This window comes from Pleurodeles waltl, chromosome 2_2, assembly GCF_031143425.1.
Source record: "Pleurodeles waltl isolate 20211129_DDA chromosome 2_2, aPleWal1.hap1.20221129, whole genome shotgun sequence".
Taxonomy (NCBI): domain Eukaryota; kingdom Metazoa; phylum Chordata; class Amphibia; order Caudata; family Salamandridae; genus Pleurodeles; species Pleurodeles waltl.
This window is the reverse complement of record NC_090439.1, coordinates 111,906,956-111,930,266: the sequence shown is the minus strand read 5'-3', so window position 1 is coordinate 111,930,266 and position 23,311 is coordinate 111,906,956. Positions and strand designations below refer to the sequence as shown.

At 44.0% G+C, this 23,311-nt stretch overlaps 1 protein-coding gene across 3 annotated transcripts in view; it reads left to right on the top strand.

Moving 5' to 3' along the window:
* Positions 1-23,311, top strand: part of PHLPP1 (PH domain and leucine rich repeat protein phosphatase 1) — a 604,801-nt gene that overhangs the window by 7,958 nt on the left and 573,532 nt on the right. The window contains exon 1 of one of the 3 annotated variants that reach the window (XM_069219486.1): positions 84-850. The exons of the other annotated variants lie outside the window; for them this stretch is intronic. Within the exon in view, the coding sequence (XP_069075587.1) occupies positions 115-850 (736 nt within the window). The 5' untranslated portion in view covers positions 84-114. Of the gene's footprint in view, positions 1-83; positions 851-23,311 lie in introns of those variants that run through there. 3 annotated transcript variants of the gene reach the window in all.

The following is a 23,311-nucleotide window of genomic DNA, read 5'->3' as shown; positions in this document are numbered from 1 at the left end:
AATATGTAGTAGCACCGTAGAAAGAGTGTCTAGTTTGTTATTTTTATTTTAATTCTCCTGATTAAATATTCATGAGGCCGTCGCGCGGCGGGCAGGGGGCGGAGCTGTGCGTGGATGGCGCTGGAGACAGCAGCTGTAGTGGCTTCGGGTCGGGCAGGGGACGAGGGGGATGCCTGGGACGCAGACGTAGACCCCGGCGACCAAAGCTGCGCTTGCGGGGAGTCCATGGAGCGTGAATCAGGGGGGCGCGAGGGCGGGCGCGAGCCGGGCAGCCCGCTCCGGCCGCTGTTACTGCTGCAGCCCGACGGCGGCTCTTCCTTGCTGCGGAGGCGGCGGCGGCTGCGGCGAGAGCCGGGCACGCCTTCCGAAGGCTCCCGCGGCCGCAGCCTGCCCTCCACCCTAGGCTCCGCGGGTCTGCAGCCGGCAGATCGGGAGTGGGTGCGGGCGGAGCGGGGCCGCGGGTGCCTGCACGTGTCCACCTGGCCCCCGGCCTCCGCGCCCCCGCGACCCGTGCTCTGCACGCTCAGCACCACGGCCGGGGAGCTGGCGCGGCGCCTGCTGCCGCCGGCGGGCCGCTCGGGGGCCCAGGGGGCTCTGCGTGTGCCCGGACCCGGCGGGGGCAGCGCCTCCTCGTCCTCCGAAGAGCTGTGCTCGGATCCCGCCCCCGGAGGAGAGCCGCCCGCGCTATATGTGCAGCTTCACGGGGAGCCGGCCCGCCGCCTGCGGCCGCACGAGAGGCCCCTGCACCTGCAGAGCCGCTACCTGCAGCGCCTGGGCTTCCGCCAGCAGAGCCGGCTGCAGGACGAGGGGCTGGAGCCCGACATCGCCTGTCTCATCCGCTTCTACGCAGGTAGGTGCTGGGGGTCGCCGGAGGGAGGTGGCACTTCTGGGGCACGGAGTGACGCTACTGCGAGAAGGGGTTACAGGCACTGCAGATGGTTGTGCATTTGCAGCGTAGCGAACGAGTACACTGTTGAAGGTGGTGGATAGTGTACGGAAATAAGATCTGTGTATATGCTGGAAATACTTGAGGTGATGCACTGGTGGCATGTTATTTATGGGGTGGTTTCGACATTAGACTCGACGTGTGTGTAGTCAAAAATAAAGGGCACTGCCCCCTAGTAGCGTGTGCCGAAGGTCATTGGTTCTGGGTATGGAGGAGTGGCGAGGCGAATATAGAAGGAACAGCGAGGGGTCTACTGGGTTGCACGCTCTGTACACTGGGGTGTAGGGTGCTGAGGGGAACCTGTATTGGGCTCGGTGGTGTCCCGGACTCTTCCTTGTAGGAGGCTACATGTATTTAGTATATTGAGGGAGCCTATACACTGGTCAAATGAAGCTGTGTTTATTATCTGGTAGAGTACTTTATAAGCAGAACGTGAGCTCATTACATTAAACTATACCCATAAAAATATGCATTAACCAAGCCCCACGTACACTCTCACGCAGTCTAGATATCCTAGGTATATACTGTGTCACTGGCGTGACTATGGTATTTTTTCACTGGTTGGTTAGTCTCGTAACATTGGCGACTTGTCATAGTGTTAGTCGTGGTAATGTTCAGGGGAGTCTGAATGTAAACACCCCTGCGTGTGTTGCATATTAGAGCATACCGAGCTCTTAGATTGTCATTTAAAGACATTAGACAAGTGCAGCAGTGCATACTTTCGTGGGCTTTTTTGTATAGAACTTGAAGTAGACTTTTTGATGTGGTAAGCAATTTGTTTGAATGTGTATGCAGCCTTCTTCAAAGAGCTGACGGACGCCGTGTCATGCAGAGGAAGAGTTCTGATTGCTGTGAAGGTGTGTCTGGAGGTCACTGATGGGTGAGATGCGGTTGAAATGGCTTTTGACATATCACAACTCTGGTCATAGGTCCTTTGGCCAAGCAGGAGTTACTGGCCCCAATCATGGGGGTTAAGGCCTTTTATTCCTGATGTCTTGGGCCCGGTCTAATATGGATCCCGAGCAGCTGAGCCAAGTGCCCCTTCAGAACTTGACTCTCAGTGGTAGCGTGGGTCAAGCATTGTAAGGCTTCTCTGGGAAGAGCAGATATAGCTAGGTGATAACAGGCTCACAACTCAAATACGCACAGCAGCAATAAATAGTTGTCCAGTCAAATATTTGCTTTTATAAAAATAAAAAAAGGAGTATTTGTGTACAATCACAATGTTAAATACTACATTCCCAAACGATACACACATTCCCCTGAGTCAGGGCCGTAGTGTTTCAAAGGCAGGTCCCTGAGTTCCACTCCCCTCCAGCTAGCTGTCGTGGTTATTCCCCATACACTGAGACATTCAGGTTAAGCCCAACTAGTGGTCTGAGCCTCATTAGTCCCTCTGTGAGTTTCCATTAAAGTCAAAAGTGTTCAGCGCAGTCCTCTGATGCTTGATAAGTTCCTTGGGTACCTCCCTACGGATTTGGGGAGTGTGTGCCAGTCTTGGTCCTTATCACAACCTGGGTCTGCTTGGGTCACCAGAACTCCTCCTTCTGCTGTCAACTGTTGCTTCAACCAGACCACACTTCTTGCTTTGTCCTGGTGCCATTAAGGGGTCACTGTTTCTCCTCCTCTGTGCAGGGGCTACCACCAGAACAGCACAGCAGCAATCCTCCAGGCACCTCCACCAGCCATATATATCTTCACAGTGGTTCCACCTGGGATACTGGGTCATCTACTTGGGACTGCACATGGGCAGCAGAGGCCACAGCTCACTTCATGGAGTCCCTCCTCTGGAATATGGGGGTGTTGCTGACTTTTTGCCTGCTCACAGGCAATGACCTGATTGGTGCATCACCCATCTCCTCACACCTCGCTACACATATGTACTCGCTGGGGTCCCTCCACTGGACCTTGCACACTCCAGCGCTCTCCACACCCTCACAGGACACACTTGTCTTGGTAAGCAGGCAGGTGCTAGTACTCTAGGTTCCAGGCTCCAAGGACAGGTGGTCTTGGAATCCCTGGGTGATGTCCCCTCACCATGCTGGGATATTAGCAATCCTTGACCCTCAGTCCTGGTCACAGGCAGAAGTCTTGCAGACCTTCTCCTCTCACAGACGACTGGCTATTTGACAGTTTTTGGGGTCTCAAGCTCACCTTCTAATAGTGCATTTCCAGAAGCCAAATGTGATTTAGTTTCTATTTTAGGTTTATGTTTGGAGGGGGGGGGGGTTGCTTTGTTTTTGACGTGCTCTCTCTTTTGTTCTTTCTTTCCCCAGAAACAGTTCTGTCACAGCAGAAGTGACTCCAAATCTGATAGCTCTACATCACAGTCCATGGGAGTGACTGGAGGGTCACACCCGGATGTCAATCACAGTGATATGTGTATTAAAAGGTTATCTCAGGTCCCCAGCCCTACTCCTTATGATTTCCTTGTCCTCCCCATCTCCGTCCTGAAATGTTCCTAAGCCCCTTCCCAGTTACAGATCCCTGAATCAAAGAGCACCCCTTGTAGGGTACAGAGAGCCTGGCTCTACCTTGCTCCATTGTATCCTACCCAGCTTACAAAACTGTAGCAGTATACAAATCTGTCTGACGGGGTTCTGCTATTTTCTCTCTTCAAGTTCCTCCAGTCATTCCTGGGTCTGTCAAAATGGAAAGCACTCATTGATGTACTTTACCATTATCAAGCATGCACATGTATATAACACACACATACTGCACTTCACAGTACTGCATTATCCCTGCAGTGTACCATTCATGGACACACATACAGTGAGCAAATGTATACCACACAAGCACTGTGCAGCGCTACATACCAACCCAATGAAGGCCATGGGTGAGTTACGTGCACTTCAGCAGAGCTTTAAACTAGTGATCCTTAGGCCTCAATCCAGTGACGCCAGTAAAAAGGACCTGTTCACTTGGGATGATCAGTGAGAGTAGCACTTTGGGTGCCTTTTACAGTCCAGAAAGACTACAGTCCCCGAAATATGCCTATGTCATGGCTCACTCACATTATATGTTAGCCCATGGCAGCAAAAATCACCGTATGCGATCCAGACATCATTACGATTGGAGCTGTCAGGGCGGGGATGCACGTCCATCGCCATTTAAATTACTTATCTGTCCCAACAGCATCTGTGATCTGTTTTGCTGTGCCAAGAGAGTGGTTAGGGATTGGAGCAGGAAGTGATAGGAAATTGATGTGCCCTGAGCAGGGTATGGGTAATAATATCACCAAGAATGTGTATATTGTCAGAGCTTTCAGCTGCTTGCAACAGCAGCTCTGACCTTCTTATACCATTTTTCCCTGTAGTGGACTAAACCAAACTTCAACAAGAGTACCCAATATTGAAGTCTAGCTGTTGTTGCCACAAAAGCTTAATAGAACCTATGAGGTGCCAGGGGAGCCAGTTGTGTCTGCCTGGTAGCAATGTAAGTGTGGTGAGAATCAAGGGTTGGCTGACAAACTACAAATTGCTTATGTAGCAATAATTGTTCACAATATCTGTTTAACAGAGACTAGGTACATAAATTACATGAGTCTCTTTCTCGGCCAGAAAGCAGTCAGACCCATATGCTTTATAATTTTGCTGGGTCCTTCTATTCACCTTTTGTGTTCAGACGCTGTCCAGGTCAGTCTTCTGTTTTAATTAATATGGATCACCTAATTCAGGATCACTTGGAAGGAATGCCCAGAAATTCACTATACTAGTCTTACCTGTTTGCACAGTACTAGGGACGTAGAAACACCTTGTACAGTGGATAAGGAGACTGAACCTTCTCCAGGCCCTCTGCCCCCCTCCTGTAGTGATTCGCAAAGAACCTGAACATTTTTAAGCTTCAAAGCAGGAATCTGCTTAGTCTCCAGACTTTCCTCTTTATTTGGTGGTAAGCCTTGTTTGTATGCCTTCTTCTTTGTAGTAAGTGTATTCATCCAGTGTTATAGTAAAAGTTACTAGCCCAGGGAAGGATTTCCTGCTGCAGTACATTATTCTTACAGGTTTGCATCCACCAAACAGAATGGTGTTAAACTGGTGCATTTGCATTATTCTCCTTATATAACTGAGATAACCTAAAACCCTGATTTGAGCCTCTGTGTTATGATTGTCTATTGAAAGTCCGTTCCTCCCAGATGTGCACTGGCATGATTTTAGCACTATAATTCAATAAAGAAGAACAGTATTCGCTACGTAGTAAAGCACTGCTGTTCAAGGTTCTCTCGCGGCCTGCTATGTTGTCCTCTCTTTTTGAAGTAAGTGGTGTAAATCTAATGTGAGTGACCGAAGGTTGGATCCAGTTAATAATTCAGTCATTAGTTTTTTGAATTTCCCTAGCACAACCTTGCCACTTGTGCAGTGGAGTACTTTTAAAGTTAATTTAAAGATTATATGGTTGGAAAGTTCTAGAAGAGATTTAAGTTTTGTGTTAGTCTTGGGTGTTATTTGAAGAAGTAAGTGTTTAATTAAATGAAAATGTATCTGTCTACAATGCTTACTATTTTTCTTTTTATATTCCCTATCATGCAAAGGCAATCATCGTTCAGTGTGTAATCCCAGTGAACAGCATAAAAAGTGTATCTCTCTATAGTTACAAATGTTATGGTTACAGCTCGTGTGTTTGAGATATATATATATATATATATCTATCTCAATCACATAAAGCATTATATTTCTTAATAATGCAAGCATATTTTCATTACTTGACTGAAGCTTTCTTTAGATACAGTTGTTTTGGAAGAATTTTTAAAACTTCATATTGGCTTGTAATTATGGTGCTGCCTACTTCGGGCATTGGGACTCCCAGGGTCTGCTGATGTTAGTGTAAGATGGTCAGTTGAGGAGGGTTTGAGTATTACAAACAGGCCTTTACTTTTGCCTCTTTTACAGATAATTATTTTCTTGGAACACTTGATGAATGTAAGTTTGATTGTATGACAATACTGAAATTGTTACTGTTACTATTGACCCACAATAATATCACATCTTTTTGCGTATTGATCTTTAATAAGTAAACTTACAAGGGGGCGCGTATAGGTCGATGAACCTTTTGACTGGTTTAAGATGTTGTTACCATGTTTCCAGAACAGAAACAATAATTCAAATCACAATCAATAATCATTAGTCACTTCAACAATCAATAGTCAGTAATTGTCACGCACCATGACTTTTCAGCCATGAATAACCACCCCTTTAATAAAGTTTTTAGTACGTTTATTTCCCTTACATTAACAATGCTAAAGTCATGTAGATTAATCTCAAAATCGAATGAAATGCATATAAAAACAATACTAATTGACCCAAGCGACGGAAGAAATGCAATCTAATCAAGGCTTGCATCACAACACATTCTAAAGCAACGGTGCAGATTAATACCAGTTAGTTGCGAAGAAGTAATCACATACATCGCAATCAGCAAGATAGCTGGTCAAACATTTGTCCCTGCAATCTGTCAGTCATGTGAATAGCATCAACATGTGGAGCTTCATGCATAACAATTTAGAACACCAAATTTAGGAAAACATCTTGCTAGAAAACTATTAAAACAGGGCAGTTGGTACCTAGAAAGAAAAGGCATAAAAATGCAATTCAGTCTTGTAGTCATATCTACCTATCCAGGGTATGGGTCAGCAATCAGTCCTCGTCCTCAGGTCATCAATCGATGAGCAAAACATCAGGCTCTCAGTCGGAGAGTATGAGCCCAATGACAGAATCTCAAACCTCTTCTAAAGCCTCTTCTCTCAAAATCTACATAAGTCTAATCTGAGTAAGGTCTGAAATCTTTTCCCTCTGTTATGTTGTTCTATCAAAGTCACCCAAACTATCCCCTAATTCCCTATTGGTTAGTTAATCGTACGTTATTACTCGACCCAGTAATCTTTCTATACCAAATTCAATTAATTCTAATATTTCTTTCTTCACACAACATTGATTGGTCCGCTTTACGATGTCCTCATCATCCAGCTCGTCAGGTATCGAATTTGTTGCACCTTCGTCTCCAGTCAGTGTCTTCATTGTTGGCATCCTGGAAAAGAACCTCTCGCACACATTACACATCGCTTGTTACAGTTCTAAGGACACTGTCTCCTGCTAGTGGGTTCTCATGGAAAGCTTCTGCTAAGCACTTTTAACAAGACAATGAACATTTCATAGTTAGTTCACTCTGTCAGCATCTTTATTTAACACTAAGAAATACAGCTTCTGCATGAGGCCTGGCAAAATAGGCCAAGACACTCACTAAGTTAAGGCCTACAATCAATAAGCTTGAACATACTTCATAACCCTCAATATGAAATATTACTACATTAATCTAATACGTTTTCAATATTTCATAAGTATTAACCATCAATTAGTACATTTCGTAAAGACTGGTGGCCATTCTTCGTGGTCACAATTTCAAAAGTGTGCATTGTTTTTCTCTGTTATTAATTTTCTGCATAAGTCATTATTCAAAATACGTAAACATTCATTAATAATTTCTAATTAAGACTCTTGCTTTAGCACATCCATGGCACTGTCTACTGCTGCATCATCATGGTTTAAGTATACACTTACACTTCTTACCTCTACTCAACTATTCTTTGTGTTGTAGTGTATTCAGTTTTATTGCTATGTGATATACTTAGGGAATACCTTTCACTTTCCCACACAGAACTTTATGGTCTTTGGTTATACATTGCCATAGCTCCGCCTGGGAAAAGCCAGCTACCATACCATCTTAGAAGGTGTGGGGGCCATGAGGCGGGGATTTCTTAAACCACATAGGGGCTTTAAATATTGAAAAAATGAGCATTTATGAAACGCTGACATGAACAAAATTGTAGGGCACGATTAGAATGTTTCATAATATGTTCAGTGTTATACTTATCCATGGGCTCAAATTCTACCAGGCGGTAAGCTTCTTCATCAAAGAATAGTAATTAAAATCGCCGTCCCCCCTATTATATATAAGGTGCACTACCCCGGGCAGCGCCTTGGCACACATTCTGCCCTGATTGCACCAGGAGCAGACTTCGCACACATTATTGAAAGGTGGATTCTGTTTTTGATGTTGCTGGTCTGCTTTTGTCTGTGTTGGCAGCGGCCTGACCTTCATTTGGAAGGGGACCTGGATTTCCCTATAGGTGGATGCAGTGAGTGACTGCACCTGCCTTTATGAGGATACCTGAGTGTTTCCTGCTATCCCCATACCCTTTTCGAGGGGCACACTAACTACGTGGCATCTCTGTTTGCACAGTCCGAGCACCTCCCAACAGCTTCTTTGCCTCGGGATCCACGTTTGTAATAGTGTCAGCGTAAGGGCCAAGTGTTAGTCATTTGCCTGAGGCCACACCCCTTGTGATCATGAAGGTGCAGAATCCGTGCTTGTTCAAACAGACAAGTGGCTCTTAGAAGGATCGCTTCTAATGCCCCAGAGGTTCAAGAAGCTAGCTTGAGCACCTGTTGCACCCCCTGACTCTTTACTGTAACATGACCTCTGTTGGGCAGCTAAACGTACGATTTCGGAAGTAGACCAGGGATTTAAGTCAGCCTGCGTGAATATGCTGCCTTACCAACGGCTGTCTTTTGAGCTGAATAAGTGGAATAGAAAAAAATCTTAGATTTATACTCGACTGTAACATTTTATGAGGCTCACCAAGTTATTCATAATCCATGTTAGTTGCCTTGTTTTAACATCGTTTCATCAATTGGAGACTCTTCTCTACTGTTGGACTCCTATTTTTATTCTCTTATCCATTCTTTTTGTAGGTGTTTCCTTTTCATGGTGTCTGCTTGCTAACATCGGTGTAGAAACAGCTGTTTTTCTGTCCATAGCAGATGATGCCCCTGAGGCAAGCTGAGCTTTCGTTAATGTTGAAGTCTAAATAGGAGCAACTCAGTTGTCGAACGTGCTTAGCAGTTTACAGTAGATCACACAGTGTGTAAACACAGATTGATTTACCTTATATCTGTCTCTCCCCCACGGGGGCTTTTCAGACAGTACTGTTGAAACCGACTATTTTAACATAAGTGGTATGCATGTAAATTGTATCGTTCATGGGTTTTCTTTTACAGTCTTTTTTTTGGAATGTCATGGTGAGACTAATGCACGCAGGTGTCTGACAGCATTCCAGGCGTGAGCATAGGGTACCTATGACCGACCTTTGGCCTTATCAGTAGAGCTGTAATTATCTGTTATGTTACTTATAAACAGTGCTTTAAATGGAAAAATAGAAGTGCAGGTACTCTGTACCAGAGTACCTGCTTGTTTCTGAGAAGTGCCTGTACTCTCCAATTAAAAGTATTACGTTTTTCTTGAGATATGCCGGTACTCTCCCTCTCAAAATAAAAAAGTGCCGGTACTGAGTACCGGAGAGTACCGGCCCATTTAAAGCACTGCTTATAAAGAGAGAATATCAGCTGTTTTGTTCAGTCAGCTGCTTTTTTTAGTGCATTGACCTTTTTGTAGCACTTCAGTCACTCCTCTCCATGCTGCCATTGCTACGCCTGTAGTGCTAAGAGATATGTGACCCTCGGAGGTGGCCACACAACTGGGTATGACATTTTCCAAAATGTCTGTGCAAATGCAATGCTTTTATGCTTGCTTTGTTTATTTGACCTTGTGCGACCCTATCCGGCCCATCAACTGCTAACAAGTTGTGTGTTCTTCCTCATTGAACTAGAAGTGGTCACTTGCCCTTGCTCCCAGTTTAACCCCTTTGCTGCCAGGCTTTTTCCCCCTCAGGTGCCAGGCCTTTTTTTGGCTATTTGGAGCAGTTCGCACTTAGGCCCTCATAACTTTTTGTCCACATAAACTACCCGCCCCAAATTTGCGTCCTTTTTTTCCAAACATTCTAAGGATTCTAGAGGTACCCAGAGTTTGGGGGTTACCCTGAAATAGACCAAGAAATTAGCCAAAATTCAGAAAAAAATTTGTTTACAAAAAAAAAGGGGGGGGGAATAAAGGGCTGCAGAAGAAGGCTTGTGTTTTTCCCCCCATGAAAATGGCATCAACAAAGGGTTTGCAGGGCTAAAATCACCAGCTTTCAGGAACAGGCAGACTTGAATCAGAAAACACAATTTTGGCATTTTACTGGGACATACCCCAACTTTACTATTTTTTGTGCTTTCAGGGTACTTCCAGTTAGTGACAGAAACGAGTGGGAAACCAATGCTGGATCCCAGAAAGCTAAACATTTCTGAAAAGAAAAAATTCTGAGTTCAGCAAGTGGTAACTTGTGTAGATCCTACAAGGTTTTCCTACAGAAAATAACAGCTGAAATAAATAAAAAATTGAAATTGAGGTGAAAAAAACAGCCATTTTTCTCTGTTTTACTCTGTACCTTTTCCCTGCGATGTCAAGATTTTTTAAAGCAATATATACAGTTACGTCTGCTTGACTCTATTGGTTGCTGGGATAAATATAGGGCTTGTAGGTTTATGAAGAACCCTATGTACCCAGAGCCAATAAATGAGCTGCACCTTTCACTGGTTTTTCACTCTACGCCGGGTATACAGCAATTCATTTGGTGAAATATAAAGACTGAAAAATAGGTATCAAGGAAACCTTTGTATTTCCAAAATGGGAACAATATAAGGTGCTGAGAATCAGTGGTTATTTGCACTTCTCTGATTTCTGGGGTCCCCATACTAGCATGTGAATTACAGGGCATTTCTCAAATAGACATATTTTTTACAAACTGTCTTACATATGGGGGGAAAAAATGCAGAGAAAGTCAAGGGGCGCAATAACCCTTGTTCTGTTATTCTGTGTTCCCCCAAGTCTCCCGATAAAAATGGTACCTCACTAGCGTGGGTAGGCCTAATGCCTACGACAGGAAACACAACGTGGACACATCACATTTTCCCAAAGAAAACAAAGCTGTTTTTTGGAAAGTGCCTAGCTGTGGATTTTGGCCTCTAGCTCAGCCGGCACCTAGGGAAACCTACCAAACCTGTGCATTTTTTTAAAACTAGGGAATCCAAGATGGGGTGACTTGTGGGGCTCTCGCCACATTCTGTTACCCAGAATCCTTTGCAAACATCACAATTTGGCTTTAAAAAACACCTTTTCCTCACATTTTGGTGACAGAGTTCTGGAATCTGAAAGGAGCCACAAATGTCCTTCCACCCACCGTTCCCCCCCCCAAGTCTCCAGATAAAAATGATACCTCACTTGTGTGGGTGACCGAGGTGCCTGCAACAGAAAAAGGCCAAAAACCTGTAGAGATTGAGGGGATTGCACAGTGAGTTGATAAGCACATAGTTTTCTTTTATACATCTTTAGGCTGACTCTGCTTTGGGGATCCACACAAGTGAGGTATAATTTTATTTAGGAGACTGAGGGGAACGCTGGGGGGTAGGAAATTTGTGCTGGGGCGGTGATCCTACAAAGAAAAGTGAGGAAAATACGCTTTTGTTAAGCAAATTGTGAGGTTTGCAGACGAGTCTGGGTAAGAAAACGTTGGGGGATCCACACAAGCCACACCTCCCTGGGCTCCTTAGGGTGTCTAGTTTTGAAAAATGTCTAGGTTTGGAAGGTTTCCCTAGATGAAGGCCGCACATGGGACCAAAAACATAGGTGCACCCTCCCCCCCAAACACAGGTAGTTTTGTAATAGATCATTTTGATGTGTCCACGTACTTCTGTGATGTTCCAAACACTAAAAATGTGACAAGAAACGCACTTGGGCTATGTTTAAGACTCCTCACCCACCAACCAAGTTGGTGGCATGCTTCATCATCGGGGTCCCACCTGAGACACCTAGAGTGTCACGGGTGTGCTGTGACGCCTAATTACAGTGGAGCAGGTTTTGTCATTTTTACCACACATAGTGGTTGGATTTGGCACAAGGGTGAGTGATGGTTCAGTAGATCAAATTTTATTAACAGGAGATTTCACAAAAATAAAACGCACTGTTAATAACTGAAAGGCCAAAAAACTGAACCAATGACTCACAACTCGTGAGCTGTAAAGCCACGACAAGGCACCAACCGCTTTACAGTCCATTCACATACCTTTCATACATGACGTGCACAAGACCATTCACGCTGCCAGCCATGGGCTCTGCACATTACAACACTCATCGACAGACGCGCCACTCAAGGGCCCATCACTTACATATACCTGATACAGCAATCACACTAGCTGATGGGAGTATGTGAACTGATGTTTGGCTGGCACCGCCAGCCAAGCTCCCCTCCATGCACACCGCCAGCCAAGCTCCACTCCATGCATACCGCCAGCCAAGCGCCACTCCACTCACACCGTCATCGCTTTTTTTGTTTTTAAACAATAAAGAAACCGCTAACTAATTATAAATAAGTACAAAACTACAAACACAAAAGCTCTAATTGAAAACATGACAGAAATGTGAAACTGAACATATGAAAATATAAAACAGACAGTTTATGCTCACGGTATTTACCAGAATTTTTTTGGGGTGTGGTAACTCCTGAAACAGCTGGCCGCACACAGCCCAGGCTTTGAAGGGCAATCGGGGCAGTACATCTGGCTCTCCCTCTGGATACCTCTTAGGGCACAGACTCTACACTTCTAAGTGGGCAAGTCTTTTTTGGGAGTGGAAGGAATGTGATCCGGAAAGTGTTGATCTTTCAATCTAGCCACATCCTCCACTACTGCTACTCTAGGAACTCTTGCCTGTTCCACCACAATAAGGCACTCTATCACTGACTCATGAAATATAAAAAATGTCATCCTTGACTCAGGTGAACAATCCTTGAACGCAATAAAAGCATTAAAAGTTGCCAAATGAAATAAATGTATGGCCAACTTTTTATACCTCACGTAAGACTTACGAAGAGCAGTGTAAGGTTCCAACCTCTGATCTACTCTAACAACACCACCCATGTGCTTATTGTAGTTCAAAATGCACGCAGGTTTGCGCACTTCGGCAGCCTGACCCCAAACAGTCACAGGGGAAGTACTCTCATCATGGATGGTAGTTAGCATGTACACATCTCTCCTGTCTGAAAATTTCAGAGCTAGCAGCTCATCGAGCCGCAAGGCACTGCACTGTCCCGCTGAAGTTTTTTTTTTTTTTACAGACAAGCTCCCTTAGATAGTCTTTCCAGGTAGAACGGATTGTGCCACAAGCAACAGTGTCCACTCTGAACAACTCCTTGAACAAGTGCACTCCAGTGTAGAAATTATCTACGTACAAATGGTGACATTTGTTAAACAGTCTACCAAGTTCCCACACAATGTTCTCGCTAACTCCAAAAGTGGGTGGACAACCAGGGGGGTGAATACTGGAATCTCTACCAGTGTAAACCCGGAAATTATACAAATATCCTGTACTACTTTCTGACAGCATATACAGTTCAATTCCATACTGTGCCCTCTTGCTAGGAATGTAATGCTTAAAAACCAAACACCCCTTGACTAGGACCAAAGACTTGTCCACACTTATTTCTTTCCCTGGAACATACACCTCTGAAAACCGATATACAAAATAATCAAGGACAGGCCTACCCTTAAAAAGACAGTCACAATCAGGGTGATCTTGTGGCAAGGCTAAAGCATTGTCAACAAAATGCAGCATCCGAAGAAGAAGCGAATAGCGATTACGAGCCATGGTTGCAGGAAATATAGCCATTGCCATCAAGGGACTAGTAGACCAATAAGAAACCAGTGACAGCTTCCTTATCAACTCCATCAAAAAAGTCAAACCTTCGAAATTTGTCATCTCTTCCAGATTTATGGGAACCCACTGGGTAGCTCTAGACTTAGGCCTAAATCTGGCAGTGTTGTCCCTCAAATACTGCTCCACATACAAATTAGTCTGCTCAACAATGTCTTCCAAAAATACATTGTCCATAAACAATTTGAAATTGACAGGCAGTTTTCTGTATTTACTCTACACCCTGGGAGACCGGTAAAGGCAAGCAACTGTGGATGTTCCATGTTTGGGTCAACCCAGGTGTCAGGCCTTCCAAAGGGAAACCTTTCAGCCCCAGCCTGCTGCACTATTGGTACATCAGTGTCCTCCTCCTCTAAAACAGGCCCTTCATCTGCACTCAGAGTGGCCTCCTCATCAGAAGATTCCTCTCAGACAGAAAACTCTCTGCCAGAATCTCTCACTTCATCCTCTGCCTCAGATGCAGAGTCAGTCTCATAATCATGGTCAGATAACGACTCAAAAAGCATGCCAACAACCTGCCGAGCGGTCACTCTGCGACTAGCCATGATCCTTTTTACAACAAATGGGTTGCCAACAACAACCAGCACTTTCTAGAACAAGTAATAAACAAAGTGTGGCTTTATCACAAAGAGTTATGTACTTAAATACTATACCAGTCACTTGCCTGAAAAAGTAGACTCCCCAGCAACTCCTCTGCACAGACACAGCAATCCCCAATGATATCCCACTAAAAAGAAAATTAGACATAAGACAACACAAATATCATTGTGCACAAATCTAAGGACAATTTCACTCGCAATCCTGCAATTAGTATACCACCTACAAACATGTCATTCATGCATGTCAACAATACTCCTCTGGAGTAAATTGCTTTTACTTACCTAAATCATGCAACTAAGCAAACCACAGGTCAACTACTGCTAAAACCGCAAGGATCCACAACAAAGGAAGCAAAAGCTTTGAACTAGAACAAAAAAAGAAATAAACTATTATAATTACAAATACTTCACAAGTTGATAAACACCCTGCCGCCAAGAATTTGCAGATTTTCTCTGGTGCCTAAGTGGCTTCTCCCCCCAAGGGGGCAGATGGGCCTAAAGAAAAATAGGCCGATCTGCCTCTGGGGGAGGGCTACAGAAATGGCTAACGCTAAGGGCGGCAACCCTTGCCCAAGGGGTGCCCCCAAGACACATCAAACACACAGAACACAATCCCTGGGACCTAGTGGGTTTGCCCCCCCCCCCACCCCCTCTGGGACGAGATCAGCCAAAAAAATGGTCGTTCTGCCCCCAGGGGGGTCTGAAGCATGTATATACGTTTGCCCCCAGGGGAGTGACCCATGCCCAAGGGGTTGCTCCCCAAAACAAACTGATAAGAACAGCCCTGGTGCCTAGTGGTGGATTCCTGCTCCATGATCGCAGGCCTCGCCCGCGATCGTGGAGCATGAATCCATTGAAAACAGGCACAGGGGGGAAATAAAACCTCTTTCCTTTCCCCCTGTGTCTGTTTTCCAACCCCAACCACCCCCCAGGAGAAGGACTCACCTGAAATGCTTCCTCTCTGCACTCACGCTGGAAGCAAATGCCTTTAAGTGCGTCCTCTGCAGCATTTGATGATATTGGCGCGCAGTGATCGCGCTAACATCAGATTGCCGAGGGGGGAGGGGGGTAGGAGTCAGGAGTGGAAGAGGATGCGAAAGAGGATGCGATTCCCCTTCCATCCCTGACTGGGGGGTGTGGGAGGGAGGATAGCGCTCCCCCCATGGGCCGGGTGCAGGACGAGCTGATCTAGTCCCCGTCACATAGGGAACCGTGTGCGAGGACGAGAACAGCTCGCTCCAGGCACCCAGGGGTTAATCCACTGTATACGTTTAACCTGAGTCATGGCATAATGCTTTACAGTTGGTTTGACGTTATGAGACGATGTATTGGATTCCATAGGTTTGAGTGAATATTCACAAAGATATCTTGCAAACGGACATAAAAAACTTTATTTTTATGTAAATACGCTGATTACAAGTATTTGACATTTGCAGAGGCGTTCCTGGGGAGGATTTTTTTTTCCTTTGAGGGGAAAGTCTTCAAATAATAAAGCTTTGCGTATATAGTGTGTGCACAGTAATGGTACAATGCTTAATGCTATTGAACACATTATCTACTGCTCTGGGCGTCGTAGTTTAATGTCAGTACCTTGTCCGTAGAAGTGATGCACTCTGTATGGTGCAGAATTTAATGTTCTGTAGTGAAGCCAGAGAACGCTTTAGACACGAAGGAGGACTTTGAGAACAGTTCACATGAGCCTATAGGTTGACAGCCCCTTCATTTGCTAGTGGGTTTCTGATTGAGGTCTGGGGCATAGTGTTCAAATTTGTTCAACCTTGTTCCCTTGGAGAGGCTGTGTTGCAGTTTTCTGGAAGCTATGCAGTTGGTTGTGCCAGGGCCTCTTAGACAGTCTGCAGTGCTACCAAGTTACTGGAGCTACCAAGAAAGTGTACTCTTCACTGGGGGTGTTGCATTTGTTAAAGCTGTCTTAGCACTTACAGCGGTGGGATACAATCAGAATGGTGATTAATAAATTATCATTTGCTTTTCATGTTTTTGTTATCCTATCTTCAGTCGCTGATCTTCAGATAGTTTCTCCCTTTGTCAAAAAATGTGGCTTTATATTCCATTTAGACCAGAGTGCTATTTTGCCTTTTTCACATGTCTCCACTAGCGTTTTGTTGGTTGAGAAAGTTTTCACAAAAAATAAGAAGCATTGGTAAAGTCAAGAGGTCTTTGCTTTGGGATCTAATGGCTGTGCCAATGGTTTTTATCCACACTGCATAACATTCCTCGTGCTTAACCAAAAAGAAAAAGTAGTGCTTGGAGCACGAGCAGTGAAAGGACGCATGTAATGCGTTCATGCTTCAGGTGAGGGTCAAAGAGAAGACGAAGGAATTCCACACAAGCCATCAAATTAGCAAGCAAAAGAGTGACAATTAAGCCTACCAGTGGTAAGTACTGGGTGAGTTCTAAGCCCACTCTAAGCTAAGACTACCTAGGTACTGTATTGAAGACGAGATCCTATGTTTACTTCTGGTCCAGAAGCAATCGAAAAGCAGGCTGAAATCTTATTGGTACCTGGATATGTGTGCCTCTTACTAATATTTAGGGTTAATACTTCCATTAAAAAATCTGCACCCACGCAAGCTATACCCTTCTAATTTTGCTCCCCGTTTTCATGGGGGAGCGCAAAGCGCTCAGTCCATTCAGTAATCTCTCTTTGGGCTTCAAACCACGCCCATGTCACTTCAGTCACTTACATTGGTTCGTGGGCTTGCCTTTTAAAATCCGCTTGCTTTCGTTTTCTGGTGTTTAGCCCACCTACACAGCACCGGTAAACTACTAGAAACATACGAGGCTCGATATTTTGAGCCTGGGGTCCAGACTACTTTATCTGTTTATTTTCCACGCAGCGCCATCGCGCTGCATTTTACATAGTGCGATTGCGCTGCGTTTTTTTTCTTTACAACGCTAATAGCTCTAACTCGAGCAAATGCGAGACCCGTTTCATTGAAAATGCTTGTTTGATGTCTGGCAGAGATAATGGGCTGATTCTTACTGTTGCAGTTTTTGCTGGACTGAGAACGCCTAACTAAACGGTTTACACTGTAGTAATATACTGATAACCCCACAATCTATACGTTTTTAGTTTTCAGATTTCTTTTCCTGCACGGGTTTTTATAGGCTTTCCAGCCATGTACAGCTTCCTATTTTTTGTTTGCACTTAGGAGCTGCAATGCCTTTCAGGCTTTGGGCAGCCAGGTATTTTATTTTATTTATTTATTGTTTGTCATGGGACGGAAGTGCATGTTGCCTCTAGGGTAAAGTTGTTCCACGTTTTCGGGGTTATATTATTTGGAAAGCGTGCAAGGTTCAAGCACAGAGTCTGTTTGCATCGCAAACATTTCTTAAACGGTTGAAAATAATTGTTTACAGTTGGAGAATATTTCTTCTCTCTGCATTTGAACGATAGTACGTCGTCTCGTTAGTGAGGCATCGGGCTTTGGGTTCAGTGCGTATGTTTTTTTTAGAATAGGTTGTACTTTGGTATACAGCAAAGAGTGTACTATGTGTAAAAGACTAATTGTATACCAGAACAGTACTTCTGTCCCATCTCTTACATGTGTTCTCATTATTTCTCCTTCTCTCTTTCTCTCATATTTGTGTCGTATATAGGTATCAAATTTTAGTTCTAAAGTCTAGCTAATCTGCTTCACCATTTTTTTTTTTTTTTTGCTTCGCTAATTCTTGTGAACGGAACCCTCTTTGCATGGTAATTGAATTCCCAGCATGCTACTTAGTATTGAGTGGTTAATGCCGGTATGTAATGCTTTCTAAGCTATGGATGAATCGTGGAGGCTTTCTTTTTTAACTAGCGAGCTGCTGCCTAAATTGCTTCCTGTTTATCGTGGGCCTTTTGAGGAAAGCCTGCATCCTACAGTTCAGCCCACATGTAGAAATGCTTCCTGTGCAGTTCCGCCCCGCCCACTCTAGCACATACGCGCCCTTCCAATGCGCTGGAGAGGTTTCTTGCGGCTGTTGTCATACCACACCCAGAATCAGTAGCTTCCTCTAACCAAACATGTTTTGGAGCGCAGTCCTGCGGTGTTGGGTGGGAAGTTTGCAGTCTTCCCTTTCAGGTTTTTCCACTCTACACTTCGGAGAGGTATTAGTACAATCTTGCAGCAAAACACTGATTTGGGCGTTTGTTTAGGACTACGCTTTCCATTCACACTGGATATGAAAGTAATGCGTACCTGCTTATGACTTGCAACCCTTGATACTGCATATGAAGGAAAACATTTGACTACCCCAGAAAGAGCCATTGTAGTGGACTTCATGTGGCACCCTCATTTCATTATGACTGTTTGGGTTTTAGGAGCTGATATTTTTATATTTGGTGGGGCGGAAGGGTATGGACAGAGTATAGTGGTTTTGGGGACCATTTGATCTTATGCTCCATCCTCTGGATTCCTATACCCAGGTGCACATTAAAGAAAGACCAGTCTCTGGCCCAGTCTAAAAAACGCAAGCTAAACTTCTGTGCTATATCCAATCGTGAACATTATAAAAAGCTTCAAATGTTGGGAGTGGCTGTATTTGTTTATGATGGTCTGTGCAGCTGCACAGTGACGTCAGTACATCAATGAACCACCCAACTGAGACAGGTATGCAGGGTGATTGCTTTGAATATTCACGCTTTTGGTATGAATGTTAAGCATGATTAGTAGCCCATCTAGGACTGAACAATTGATTCTTCTGGTGTTTTTGATGTTTGGAGGGCGGAGGCTCAGTTTATTTTGGACAGTTTGCAGCGCTAAGACTTACCTGTTGTGTAAATCTCTTCTCCCTGGACTTGACGAATAGGTTGGTTTACTGACCACCCACCACTGCCTGTGCCTAGTTTTTCAGCAGTCTTTAGACTGCATGGTGCTGTATTGTTTTGTTGCGCATCAGAATAGCAGATGGACCAGGTGCCTGTATCATGGCGACCATGCCTCTTTACACAGCTTTCTGGGACTTGTTTGAGATATTTTCTTTTCTCTGGCATTTTCCCAAAGGAGCCTGCTTTATAGCAGAGCCTCTGGCGGGTTAAAGACATTGTACTACCTCAAGAGATTTCTGCAGTGATCGAATGAGTCCCTTCCATCCACTTCTATAGTTTTCTCCTTTTGGTATTTACGCAAAGTTGGTATATAGACAACTTATGTGCCCTTCATTCCCTGGCGACAGTTCATTTTGGCTGCCTACCTGCGTGTGTGAACTAACTGCTTTACGTTTTATTCCTGATGTTGAGGAAGGGATCGCTGCAGACTGTGTTGCTTACTTCCCCAGGGCATTGACTGGTTAGACTCATTAACGCCAAGCCACACAGTAGTCATACGACATGTTCTCACTGGATCTGACGTCGCACACTCGAGCTGGGACAGTGTATCAACATGTTGTAATGTAATGCTTAGAGCTAGACTTGGCCGTCCTAGCAGTGCAGTTTTGAACTACCTTTCACAAAATGTAAGATGTGGGCTTGCCAGCATTTTGTGGGCGTTTTCGTCCATTGCACAGAATGCTTGTGGCCTTGGGTGAACTAGAATAATTTCATCAGACGAATTAAGTCGTTTTGCCTTTTGCACATGCTAAATTGTGGGCAATTTCTAGGCATGTTAACGAGATGCAGTCTTTCCTAAAACCCACTTGTGTAATACAGTAAACTTGTGCCTTGAAACTCTTTAACGGTAGCACATTGTTGATCCAAAATATGAAGAGTGAAGGCAATGTGTTAGTTACTTGCCTTTTGTGGTGTAAATAGGACTCCTCTCTGGAATAAGGGAATAGCAGAACATAGAATTTAGATTTGGGAGCAAGTTTGTGTTTTCTTCTTACAGCAATTAAGCTCTTTGCATTTTTTATCTCTTTGTAGACTGACTTGGGTAGAAAATATCTTGTGGAACTGCGAAACTGAGCCACGGCCTTGAGACATTTTCTCCCGAATTTAGCTGGTATCTCTAATCACTTTATTTTGTATGAAAGTTATGCCCTCGCTTTAAGTTTTCATGCAAGATATTGACCATTTGCTTTTTGCATAAAAAAATAAAAATGTTTCGCAATTTTATTTGTGAAGATTTTGGTGAGTCAAAATTTTCAACCAACCCAAATGTAAATTTGCCCCATGGATCTTGAATTTCATACCTGCATTGTAGACGCCAGCGTTTTCTTGTAACCATTCGGCTCAGGCCAAAGGCGAATGCTGTCTCACCTTACCATACAGCATTAGCGTCCTAGAGGCAGCAAAGGTTGTTAGTCCAAGTATTTTCATATTCGTCTCTTGTGAAAATTCTGTAGGTGATGGATAACCGTGGGCTAGGGGTGGGCCGTGTTTACATGATTTCTAGGTGTTCGGTTAGTGTTTCCGGGCAAGTACACTTTTGTCGGGCTTCCTAGATTGTCCTATAAATACTCTGCTCACAAATGCGTTGTTTATCGGCTGCATCGTTGGGGGTGGAGTTTCACTCGCACGATTGGCCAGCTTGCCATTAAACGTCACTAATGTTAGTTACCAACTGAAGAATGAAATTTATGTCAGATACTGCTGTCTACCACGAGGAACTTGCTCTCGTTTGTGCTTCAAAGTTTCCATTAATAGAAGTGTGTGCGTTGTCAGACGAGGCCCCGCTTTTTTGTGATTGAGACGTGTTGTAAAGCTGAACTACGTGAGAACCTCCGGCTTTCGTGCTAGTTCAAGAATTGTCTAGTGTAATACTGTACTAAAGTGGGCTGGGTTGAGATAAGAGCCCGTGGCCGCCTTTGCAGTATTGCTTGTGGTAACTATTTGGCTGAAAACTGGAGTTTCTGTGTGAATTAGCACTACCATAAATGGGATAGTAATGCACGCGATGGGTTTTCCATGGACACATTTCGCCAAATAAAACATGCTGTATTGTATCAATAGATAACATAGCAACATGAAGCAAAACACAGATTTCTGCAGTAATCCCCGTACCTCAGAGGAAAAGTTGTAATAGTGCAGAATTACTCGTGTATTTTCCTTGTAATAGGTCCCTTGTACTTTTCTACTGGTCATCGGTGGTGGTAGGACGGAAAGAGTATTTATGATCAGAAATGAAAGGGTTTCCTATTGATGTGAAGAAGCGAGTAGTTTGAAAATGGGGATGGTCTTGGGTAAAAAACAGAAGCTGGCAGACATAGAAAAATGTAGCAAAGGCCCAGGAATCTGAAGGGTGCCTTTTATAGCCAGTTCAGCACATAAAATAACTAAGTGCCTAAGTGGCCTAAAGTGCAAGAGAAAATGGGTGGAGCAGATAATAGCTTGTAGATTCTTGATAACTAAGGCTTTTAGCCACATTTTCGAGTCCGTTTTCAGGTTTGGCTTGGCAGTGCAGCTGCCTTTATTATTAGCAATTCTTTAAGATGGGCATTGAGTTGGGCATTGGCTTCGCCCAGAGGTGTAGTAATCTCTCACCTTATGCCTTTGGCATATCACTCGATATGTTATATCAAATAAGCACACTTCATCACACTTATAATTCCTTATGTACTGTAAATAAGGGATAGAGAAATTTGTGTAGGTAGGTTACCTGGGACTTCCTCACCTGCAACATGGAAGATTCAAACCAATTCTATGATGACCTTTTTACCCCTATTTCCAGGTGTACAAACAGAATAGTATCCTTTTTTGTTGTTGTTTTTTGTTGTTTTTTTTGTTAAGGACTCACCCCCACGATTCCTTGTGATGCATTGCTTTAAATGGGCACGTATTGTCCCATGCTGAGAACCGGCACTTCTTTAATTTGAAGGGGAGAGTACCTGAACTTCTCAGCACTGTTGCAAAACATTACAATGGATGAGTACTGGCACTTCTTAGGAGTAATCAGGAACTGTAAATATAGAGTACCTGCATTTCTATATTTCCATTTAAAGCACTAGTCTGACGTGCTTCTTCATTGAGTCCTCACCCGAAGCGCTTGACCCCACTCTTGGAGGGCACACTTTGATGTAACTTTCGTGCAGTTTGTTAGCATTCTGGTAATTTGTTAAAATGCCTGTGGGTGACACCCTTGTGTGTGCTCCATTCTAAGGGCACCCTTGGCAGATTAAAAACAGTGGGAATGTACTTGGCGTGTATGTGTACTCCTATATGTTTCAATCAGTTTTGAGCTGCCAGGTGGGTCATTAGTCAGGGCTTGCAAGATCCCCGATGAATGTCTTAAAAGATGGTGCCAACTACAAATGTTAGTGTCTTTTGTCAGACACACATGTTGGGAATGCAGTAGCTCCATGCACACATTTACTTCACAGGAATTACTCTTTAGTCTTTATGCTAGATGCTCAGGTTTTACCTCCCATTTTAAGTCTGCGGAAACACGGAACAATTTACATTTCATGTGTTAATATGTGATGCATGCAGAATAATGTTTGTGGCTATTTCATTGTGCCAAACTACTTGTTTAAGATATCCCTGTTGCTCTGGATTATAGAAGAATTCAACAGTATACTTCTTATTCCTATTGTCACGTCACGCAGGGTAGTAAAATGAAATCTAATGCCATGCAATGTAGGGTCCATTAGCATATTGCTTTGTGACACCGTGAAGCTCTGAGAGTTGGGCGAACCTGTTTCGTCATTTGCCAACAATAAAATCTTAGAGGAAACACAATGATCCTTTAATAATCAACACTCCTAGTGGAAATTATCCAGTATCAAGGGCTATCCTATACATAGCTCATGCAGTAATACATGATGCTGTCAAAGTTACCTATGTTGTATATGAATACGTTTAGCCCCATAGGATGTTACAGGTGGGCAGGACCTTAGCGTCTCACACTAGGTTTCAGAGGAAGGAGGCGAATGCATTAAGGTGGTCATGTCACCCCTGGTAAACTTCTTATAAGTTGGTAAGTTGTGGGCAAATGTCCTACTCACTGCTTTAAGCGGTCTTCCCTGCAACTGCATCTGTTTTTTGGCCCATAACTCCTGAATATTGGAGTTTCCTAGTTGGTTATAGACTCTTGTGTGTATTGCAGCATGAGGTGTCTACTGAAATCTAGTGATGGTGTGAATGCCCTTTTAATGTGATGTTCCCCATTGTGTTACCATTTCACTTCATAGTGCGCTTACTGCATCATTTGGTAACGCTATGTGGTATTATTACTGTACGCAATCT